Consider the following 11,120-nt stretch of genomic DNA (forward strand, 5'->3'; position numbering starts at 1 on the left):
TTTCCATTGTGTGCTTGTCAAATTTAGCATTTAAACTCTGAAACATTTGAAGTGTGAGGTATCACTTGTACTTATTATCAATTGAAAACGGGCAATTTTCTTGTCTTTAATTGACATATTTGTTCTGCTCTTGAGCATGTGTGATTAATTTGAGAATGGATTGAAATTTATGCACTTTCTTCAAATATTATTCATGTGCGTGCCAGTGTCATTTACAATATCACAAAATAAAGAAATGATTTAAATGTTTCCATTAAGGAATAAAATTACAATCTTTTCAGAAATTCCATGGCAAAAGTAGTGTGTCCTTACCATCCCGACGCGGCGTTGATCGAGGACTACAGTGCAGGCGACACGATTTGTCCCGAATGTGGTTTGGTGGTTGGCGACAGGTAAGTCTTTCGTAATTTTAATGCCTTCCGGGTGGTCTTGTAAGAGTAACTGGCTCCTATTCAGGAGTTACAAACGTGTAGAAAACTCGAAAACTCCACGTGGTCAGCCCGTCCGGGCCTGGCACGAACCCACCCCAAGCTCACAGTGTTCATAAAATAGAACAGCTTGGCCGCAGGTGGGCCGCGGATAATAATTTAGAACATAGAACTAGAAATAACTTTTCATAATGCTCAAAATGAATAGTACAAAAACAAATCTTAACAATTTTATATGTTCAATTTAAAGGAATTTTTTTATTTTTTAAATATAATAAAGAATTTATGAGCAAGGTAGCTGTAAGAAAGAAACTTCTCCCACTTGAAGAAACAAACAAACGACTTTAATTAAAAGGAAAAAAAATTAATAATGAATAATAAATGAAATATTAATACTGTAATAGATTATATTAATAAATTTCTGTTATTTAATTCGAGTTAATCACCTTTAAACACAGATCCGTGGATGTCATTACGTGAATGTTAATTATTACAATTTTTATTAATTAATTTGACTTAAATTCAATCGTGACGTGTATCGTTAAACACAAGTAGTATCTTACTTACACGCGCATTGAAATCTAATGTGAATAATAACGTCATCGATGGTTTTTGTCGTGACATCTAATGATGCAAGCCAATCTCTGCCCCAGTTATTCTATAGCAACTGGGGCAAGCGTATCCTTCAAAATTCTGTTCGAAACCATTGGTTTAACTGTGGAGAAATAAGTCTTATTGCATGATAATTATCAATATGAAATTTATATTCGTTTTCTTTATATATCAGTAGTAATAGATTATGGGTGAGCTTTTGAGGAAAGGTGCCATTTTCAAATGTTCTACTGTATTTTCGAGGAATGACCGGCATGTCGGTTAAACTGGGACTAAAATATAAAATTAATCAGATCTAACAAAACTAGTTGTTAATTAAACGTTAAAGAAAACATTCTTTCGAGTACAACGAAATACAGTAATAACATTGTATGTAATTCGATCTACTTAAACACTCACATTGAGTGTTTAGCTTATAAGTCTGAAAGTTCAACACATTACATGAATGGTAACGGGCGATTGGATAAGCTTCTAAACTAAAACTACATGAAGTGGGCTCGATTCCAGGCGAGTTTTTTTTTATAATACGTAATATAGTTATTTTATTATTTTAGCGTATCATTAGCATCGTCAGACTATTTTTATTCTTCACAATTAAAGCTTATAAAATGAGATTAAAAATCATGACGTCGTTTCCTGTTTAGCGAAAACAAAGTTTCTGTAGATTTAACTGTTTTATGTCGTTAAATAAACTTTTTATTCTTCATATTTATTTTTAGATATTTCAGCTCGTGATTACATACTCTGTCAAAACAAGCAAATAAGTTTTAGACGTTACTGCTAATAGACGAAAAAGACAGGTCTGATATGAAAATAGGATAGCATAGTTGCAGCATTTTTCTTTTAATTGTTAATGTTACGGACAATTTCCTCGTGTGTTTATGTTTGTTACACTTCAAATAAAACATTATCAACATATCCGAAGCTTACGTGAGGAATAATAGGCCTAATAATAATGCGAATGATACGCTAAAATAATAAAATAACTGTTACATATTATTAAAAAAACAAATGAAGTAGCTTAGAATCGAGCCACGTTGTATAGTTTCAGAGTCTAGAACCTTATCCGATTGGTTACTGCTATTCTTACAATGTATAAAACTTCTAGACTTATAAGCTAAACACGCTTCTAGACTTATAAGCTACAATTTTTAGTGGTCCATTTGTTGGAAATGTTTGAGAAGTGAGTCCTATTATTTGGACGAGGAACTATTTGCGTTTCAAGTTTCATGCAAATCAGAGAGGCGTACGTCTGATGTCTTCTTGTAAGTTTTGCTGCAAAGCATAGGTTACGCAGGTCTCATGTATCGGGGGATTTATCTGAAAACGGATTAATGTTAAAATTTCCATTAATTTGTAATTTATACTTTCTGTATTTCGTTTTGTTGTAATAGAGTTACAATATTTACAACTTCAAAAAAAATACAATAGTTTGTGGCAGAGGATCGATAAACTATAATTAACATCAATTTATTTACGATTATTGTTACAGATAACTTGATAACTGGTATTTTTATGTATTTATAACATGATGCCTCCACGTCGGTCAGGCTGCCTTTCTATTTTTTCTGTACAATAATTCTTTAGTTTTGGTGTAGGGTTACTGTCACCTTCCAAGTCTCACAAATAGCAAATACAGTCAAACCTGTTTTTATGCGCTCTTTTTATGTGCGATTTTTATTTGTGCGATTTTTTTAATGCGAATTTTTAGTTTGTGCGGTATAGTTGGCGACTAGTCTCGTGCGATTCGTCATGTCTTACGTTGACTTATTATAGCTAAATAAACTTATTATAGCATAAATGCACTTATTATAGTAATATTATTGCATGAATATGCGAAAAATGAAATAATTTACTTTTTAAGTCAACAAAACACCACCTGGACAAAAATATGTAAAACAGACGATAGACCAGACGATGCAGTCAAGTGCTGACATCTGTTGTCAATAAATTCTATTTCGTACGGTTTTGAGTTATTTTCTATGTGAGACTTTTTTTATGCGGTCCCTGTTGACCGCATAAAAAAATATTTTTTAATTGTGTCGCGAAAACTATTATTTACAGCCATTCGTGAAGTTTCGTGAGATTTTTTTTAATGCGTTTTTTTTTATGCGGTCCCTATCCCTCGCATAAAAACAGGTTTGACTGTATGTCGAAACTGCAATCATTATATTTTGTTATATTAATTATTTGCAGATATTTTATTCACACTTCTAACGTATAAACCGTTTTCAGAAAAATTAATTATTATTCTATGTATATATAGTTTTTCCATTCTGAAATATTTTTTCGATACAATCTGAGGTCCCTACACAAATTGGGGAGTGAGGAAATGTCCTTCTTTAAATATACGCTATATTACTATCGTTTGTCTACGTATTTAATATCTTTCCTTGTTTCTTTAACATTCTAGTCTTTGAAAAACAGGTTTCTTAGTAGGCTTTAATTAAGATGTTTACTTATATATGTATTCATTTCATTTATGATGCCAAATTCATTTATAGTATGTTAAACAATTTTGTTTTCTTCTTTTGGAAGTGGTGTACATTACTCCCTATGGAATTTCGGGACTTTGAGTATACATCTGAACTCAGGGGACCAAAACGAGTTCAACAATACCCTACTTTTGGACCGGAGACGAAAAATAATAAAGTTATCGTATTTACGATTTCTTTTTGCCTTTCACAATGCATTCTATGCCATTTTAGAGTTTTCCATTAGGTAGTGCTGCTTGTGTACATTTCCTTTTTTTTTTTTTTTTTCTATTGTTCAAGAACTTCCGTGAATCAATAACTAGCGACGTTAAATACTGGGCGCCCTGCCGGCTCCTCTCAGGGAGGTCGGGAGCACGAACAGTCGAATGCTACCTAGTGGAAAACTCTAAAATGGCGTAGAATGCATTGTGAAAGGCAGGAAGGAATCGTAAATATGATAACTTTCTTATTTTTCGTCTCCGGTCCAAAAGTAGGGTAACGTTGAACTCGTTTCGGTCCCCTGAGTTCAGATGTATACTCAAAGTCTCGAAATTCCGTAGGGAGTAATGTATACAACATCCCTTCTTTTTGTTTTCTTCACTTCACTATAATCGGTCACGATTTATTACTGGGTTTAATTCTATTCACACCGTAAATTAAAGGTTTATTAAAGATGTTGTCTATGGATGAAAAAATTTTATGTGTAATATCAATTAAGTTTTCATTTTGAAGTACAGTCAAACCTTGGGTTTCGAATGTTTTGCTTTATGAAGAATTCGGTTCACAAACAAAATTCTGAATTAATATTTGCCTCGATCGCCAAACAAGCTACTCGGCAAGATGCGGCCACAGATAATAGTCAACTAGAAATTCAGAATTGCCTTGTATCATTAGATGTCACAACGCCAATCATCGGCTATTTAAATTACATTTCAATGTACTTGCAGGGAAAATACTATTTCTGTTTTTCGGTACGCTCCGCATTTAAATCTAAACCAAATTAATTAATAAAAACTACGTTATTTGACATTTCTATAATATAAATGACATCCAAGAATAAGTGTTTAAGTATGCTTAAGTTAAATTAAACAACAAAATTTATTACTATAATATTACATATTAATATTTAATACTTATTAATGTTAGGTAATCACTTAATTAAAACTAAAAATAATAATTACATTTCAAAATAATAAAATAATGATTAAAAATCTGGCCTCTACACTGAAACTGAAACTTAAATTAAAAATAAAATCAAAATTAATGAACTAATTAATTAATTAAAATTACATCAATCGAAACACAATATTTCGGAAAGTGTGGATAGACACTTGTTATCCGTCTTGATTGATTTGGTTATTTCCTGCAGGCAGAGTCCAGTCTCTATTTATAGTACAGTAAGATCCCGCTTAACGCAGGAGATGCGTTCCTAGACGACCAAGCGCTAAACGAAACAGCGTTAAACGAGGCAGGGCCGGGTTTAACAATTAGAGGCCCGTGGGCACAAATACGGTGGGGCCCCCCTTTCAGAGTAGGCAAATTTGATGATTTAGAAAATTTACACAAAATACTGTACTTTCAACTAGATTTCAACTAGGAAGTTGTAAATTTCATTTAAAAATAAGGTTATTGTAAACATACATATATTTTATTGTGTAAAACTAATTATTTTAATTTAATTGAAAAATAACTATGTAAAATTTTTTCTCGAAATTTTCCGATGTTTCATAGGTTTTCTCTGCCTGTGGCCCTCATGATTAAGCCACACTTGGCTGTCGCGGTAATAGAAAAAAAATTATGTTTAAACGTAGTTTTGTGGGGACCCTGGGCACCGGCCCCAAATGCCCTTATGTAAATCCGACTCTGAAACGATGTCATTTTAACATAGAGTAAATAGGGATAGGGGAACACGCGACCAAAAGTAAGCAAATTTTACTATAATTTTATGTTATTTTTACATTAATTTGCATAATGATATATGTTAAATAACACATAAATATGCACACAGTAATGTAAAGTTCATTTTTTGTGACGAAGGTCCTGACTTTTCTGAAATTTCTGTTTTTTTGCAATAAAGTCGTTTTTTTTCTTTCCTTAAGCGAATGTCGGTTGCAGAAGATCGCATCCAAAACGCCTCGTTTTGCTTTTGCACTCCTTTCAAAACCTGGATCATTCGCTACAATTTGATCAACGATTTCGGTTATCGTTACCACACATTTACTAAGGAAATCTGTAGAGAAATTTTTTGGGTTCTTCGTTTTCAGAATCTGTAATTTCCAGTTCTACACGAATTCCTTGTTCTGCCAGTTCTTAAAGGTCGTCGTTGGTAAGGATCTCACCAGAAACTTGATGTAACTCTTCAATATCCTGCTCCTCTACATCTCCTATTCCTGCTGCATCGATTAGGTTGACTTTGGTCGACCTAACGATACAGCGATAAGCTCTTCCCGTTGAGAATTCTTGGATACCTTCAGCCATAACTTCTTCCACACTTTGTTTATGCATTTATCAGTTAATTCTTGCCAAGCGAAGCCGATGTTGCCTATGGCATTCATGACGTCATATTTTTTCCAAAATTGCACCAAACAAACATAGATTTAAAGAAAGGTCACCCTTTTTCTGATTGGTTCGTGTTCGTAAATAATCGTATTATACACGAATCAATGAATTGCCGCGATAATTTAAATCGGCGTAAATTTTGAGCTTTTTCTAGGCTTCGAGCAGACGGCGTTATATCGAATCAGCGTTAAGCGAGGCAGCGTTAAGGGGGTCTTACGGCAGTTTTTGTAAAGTGATGGTTTCGGTTTTGGTTGGCAGTGAAGGAACATTTTGGTTTTAATGTATATATAAAATGGATATAGATAATCGTCTCATCACTAGTGACCAAAACATTTGTATCCATTAAAGTATTACTGGCATTTCAAAGGTGTTGTTTATATTACGTGAATTTTATAATGTATTTATCAGTAGTATATTTTTGTTATGTTTCAGAGTAATCGATGTCGGTGTGGAATGGAGAACGTTCTCCGACAAAACGGCCGATAATGATCCGTGTCGTGTCGGTGCGGCTGAAGTAAGTAAACGTGACTTTATCTAACAATTAAGTAAAAAATTATTATGATTTATAAAATCTAAAGCATTTCTTTGAAAATTATGTTATTTTGGGTAATATAATTTTCAAATAAATGTTTGCCTTTTGGTTTTATATTTCTTTAGAACTTTTGATTCAAACAAATCTTAATTGTGCTACTTTACAGTTATTATAACTTTTCAATTTCCAAAATCATAGTGTTAATTTACATTGTATAATTTTGATATTTTAAATAATACAAACGATTTTAGAATCAAAAATTTTAGTTTAATTAATTTCAAATACAAATTTGTTTGATGTATTTAAATGCTAAATAAAATTTAATGTTTATATTTTATAGAATCCTCTGCTTAGCGGCAGTGACTTATCTACAGTAATTGCAGGAGGTTCTGGTGAAGCAAGTTTTAATAATTCTGGATTACCTAAATATAAAAGTAGAAGAAATGTAAGTCTTAAATTATGTTTTATATCGATTTTTAAGAGTGAACATTTTGCCAGCACAAAGAAAAATACAAATGACTGTTTTTTGGTGAAAAAATGTAAAACCAACCTACTCGCTGACATTTTGAGAATTAGACAAATAAACAAATATTGTAGTGACCTTTAGCACGTTTCCAGCAATTCGGTATGATAAGAAGCAAACGTTTTTGCTCTTTCGGTGGCCTGCGCCAGGCTTTTAACGAAGAGTTTTAGCAGAACTTTTTAGTACACTTTTTGAAAGAAAATTAAAATCGCTTTCTTTTTCTTTATAATATAATATATATATATATTATAATATTATGTTGTTTCTAAACAATATACGTATGTAAACTCACAACATTCAATAACACAGAGAAATCTCAGAAACTTCAGTACCTAACCTAATCTAATATATATTATTATTTGAAAGAATAGGTTATCAATTTAATTTCCTTATATTTTGCAGATGAGAAATTCGGACAGAGTTCTTATTAATGCATTTGGAGAAATCAAGAGTATGGCTGATAGAATAAATTTGCCAAAAAGTATAGTGGTGAGTATTTGAATAATTCTTTAACTGATTGTTTCCGCTACTAGTTTCTGTGGATCTATTGAAGTCGAAAAGTTTTTGGATTTTTTTCAGTAACTTAAAGCACACAAGGAAGTTTCATTGATATAGACTATTGTTGAATGTGGTTATGCATTTCGGCTCTTCAGTCCTTATTTTTTATACAGATCTTATTATAACAAATAATACTTATAAATTACATCACACATACACGTGTTTACAGTAAATATTTACAAAATTTTTTTTATTTACATTAGCTGATTATTGAATACAAATTGAAATTAAAAATTGGACAATTAATTGGATATATTATAAAAAATATCCAGTTAATTGTATTAATAAACAGAATTTAAAAATGTGGGTATTAAAACATTTTTTTCAAAACTGTTGAAATTAAGATTTTTTAAACTATTATAAAGCGTACATATTACACTGTGTGAAAATCAACATACATTGACAAGGTTACAATACAGTGTATTATAACCGAATAGTGAGAAAGGGGTTCGAAGATCATCTCCTGTGAACTCTATATGTCATGAAGAAGTGATTGCCAGATCTCATTAATAGTCAGACCATTGTTTAAGTTCATTTTATTAATTCTGTTTATTAGTTTTTATACAAAAATTTTTAAAATTTGTTTTAAATCTTACCAACTCGTAATTTTATCCATCTACAGTTAGTAGTAGCAATTTAAATTATTCTTTAAAAAGTTATAATTTTTAATAAAAGTTCTTATTTATTTATTTTTTTATTTATCTACTACAATTTTATTTTATACAGCACCTTTTCTTAAAAAATCTTTTATAATATATTCAGTTAATTATCTAATTTTTAATTTCAATTTGTATTTAACTATCAGCTAATGTAAGCAGAAAAATTTGTTTGTAAATATTTACTGTAAACACGTATGTGTGATGTAATTAATAACTATTGTTTGTTTTAATAAGATGTGTATAAAAAATAAGGGCATAACCATATCCAGTAAAGAAGTCTATATCAATAAGAGTTCCTTGTGTGATGTAAGTTGCCGAAAAAATCCTTATTTGAACCCTTTACTGCATGAATTTATTTCGGACTATTGTAAATTTTTTAAATTCACTTTCAGCATGCACAAATTGAGAAAAGTGAATGCTAAATTTACTAAATTTGAATCAAACATCAAAATTCTTCCCACTCTTTAAACGTTGCGTTGAAGCAACATCATGCAATAATGTAGGTTAGGATGAGTAAACATCAACAAGTTTTCTAAATTTTACTATATGAAGAATTATCCATTTAATATTAAAAAGTATTATTATATGTTTTATGTATAAATTTTTCCAATTTTACTAATTGATATGCAACTAGTAAAAGCAATTATCAGAAGGAGTATATCATACAAATAACACTGGTATTTTTCGCACTATACTTTGGAGTATCTTTACAGTCAAAATTTCTAGTTACCTTTTTTACCTTTGAAAGTTGGCCAGTGTCCAACTTAGTCTCTTCACTCATTTTCACTGAGAATAGAGTTGCATGATCTTTCTGTTTTCTTTCTTTCTATTCATCTTTAATCAAATAGACGGATTACTGAGACGTCTACGTTTTTGCAAAACTTGTGCTTTTTTTTCGTTTTTGCATTAGCACTGGGCAACTTTTGCTTTGCATGTCACGGGACTCATTTGGTTTTTTTACTTCCAAATATTTACAATCACATTTGTACAGTCACCAAGCCTGAATGACATCCATATCAATAAAATGGAAAAACAATCTATGGTACTATTTTTTCTATTCAATAGAAAGCCACTAATTCATCCAACAAGTATACGACCCAATGAATTTATTATACAGCAAAAGGCCAGAGGAACATGCAACTTTAATATATTCTTCGTGAAATCTATCCCAGCGAGTAATAGCACTATTCGAATATGCCCCTGAACGCATACTTAGAAGAGTAATAGTTTTGCTATCTGCATACAAGTTTTGACTGTCTACATTATCTAAGTTTTACTGAAATGATCCCTCTTTCCTTCCTTTTCATTTCTTTCTCGGAGAGAATTTTACAGCCTGCAAGCTTGTTACATCTTACTGTAAACAAACAGTAAGTGCCAATATCTGCCATCTGTGACTTGCAGTCACAGATGGCAAATATTAATTTGGCATTTCAATTAGATTTCTTGAAATTACTTTGGTTAATCTAATCATGATTTCCTGCTGACCCGTACATCTAGCAATGAAGCATTGTATGTTTCAGGGCTAGTGTACACTTCAAAATTGTAAACTAGATCGCAGTCTTCTATGTCACTCTGAAAATACACAGTTTATTTATTTTTAGCCTTTGTTACCGAGTTATAATAATTACATATAACAGAAATAGCTAGTTCCAAAATTTCAGCAAGCTTATTATTTCAAAACTTTCTGCCTCCAAATCTAAATCAGGATTCGGTAAAATCCCGATTTAGATTTGGAGGCAGAAGATCAGACTGATAAAGTTCTCATGTTTCAATTCAATGCCTTCAAAAATATCAGCAGCAGATATTTTATAAGTAACCTGCAAAGCTGTATTTTATTTTCTGCATTGAAACATATTCACATTCATTTCGTTGTTGCACGATGTTGCTCTGAGCAACGTTTACTAATATTACAATGATTTTTTATATATCTTTTATTTACATACTAAGAAGTATATATTCTTTTAAATCATGCTATAACGTTATATTCAATAAATTTAAAAAATTGATCCAGATAACTCGAAAATTTGTTATAAAATGAAAATTTTATGCATGGTTAAATAATAATTTACTCGTTTATTTTATTATGCATTTTAGGATCGAGCAAATTATTTGTTTAAGCAAGTATACGAAGGCAAGATGTTGAAAGGTCGAAGTATGGACGCAATTGCCACTTCCTGCTTGTACATGGCATGCAGACAAGAAGGAGTTCCCAGAACCTTTAAAGGTACGTAAAATTATCGTTATTCCTGCCGAGACTTTATCGTAACCTCTTATGCCTCCATAAAAATAGTAGTCAAAAAATATTTACATTTGCAGACAGATTTTATTAACAGACAAAAAGCAACTCTTCTTGAAGTAGCCTAAGGTTGGCTAATTAATCTTCAGCATATGATGTCTGGACAAAACATAAAAAAAAGTCAGACTAGATAGAATAATATTGCTTTATTGTATTCTAATAAATGGAAAATTAGCCAAAGGGCTACTCTAAAAAAAGAAAACAACATTTATTACACATTTGATTTGTTTTTATTTTTATTAAATCAGCTATTAGTATTCTAAGCTGCTGTAACTCCTGTATTTTTTTCTTTTATTTCTTTTACTTCCTTCCATCTTTGTTCGTCCTTCGCATCTCTTTTTGCCATTTCCTCTATGAACCATGCAGGGGGTTCCCGCTTTCTCTTGCAGTTCTCCCTTGTTGTAAGAGATGTTGAGAGATGGGATGAGTCCAGGTTGCTCGAGTCCGACGTGTTTACAAATTTTGTTTGTATGGCTTGC

At 31.4% G+C, this 11,120-nt stretch overlaps 1 protein-coding gene across 1 annotated transcript; it reads left to right on the top strand.

The window, feature by feature from the left end:
* Window positions 1–286: 286 nt before the first annotated feature.
* On the top strand, window positions 287–10,569 carry LOC136969053 (transcription initiation factor IIB-like; the record flags this gene model as incomplete). The annotated part of the gene is made up of 5 exons (XM_067263136.1): window positions 287–392; window positions 6,506–6,587; window positions 6,946–7,050; window positions 7,531–7,617; window positions 10,440–10,569. Coding segments are annotated over exons 1-5 (508 nt in total), but the record flags the coding sequence as incomplete, so codon positions are not given.
* Between the last annotated feature and the right edge of the window lie 551 nt (window positions 10,570–11,120).

Source organism: Centruroides vittatus, unplaced genomic scaffold (genome assembly GCF_030686945.1).
Source record: "Centruroides vittatus isolate TY-2023 unplaced genomic scaffold, ASM3068694v2 contig_1699, whole genome shotgun sequence".
NCBI classification, from domain to species: domain Eukaryota; kingdom Metazoa; phylum Arthropoda; class Arachnida; order Scorpiones; family Buthidae; genus Centruroides; species Centruroides vittatus.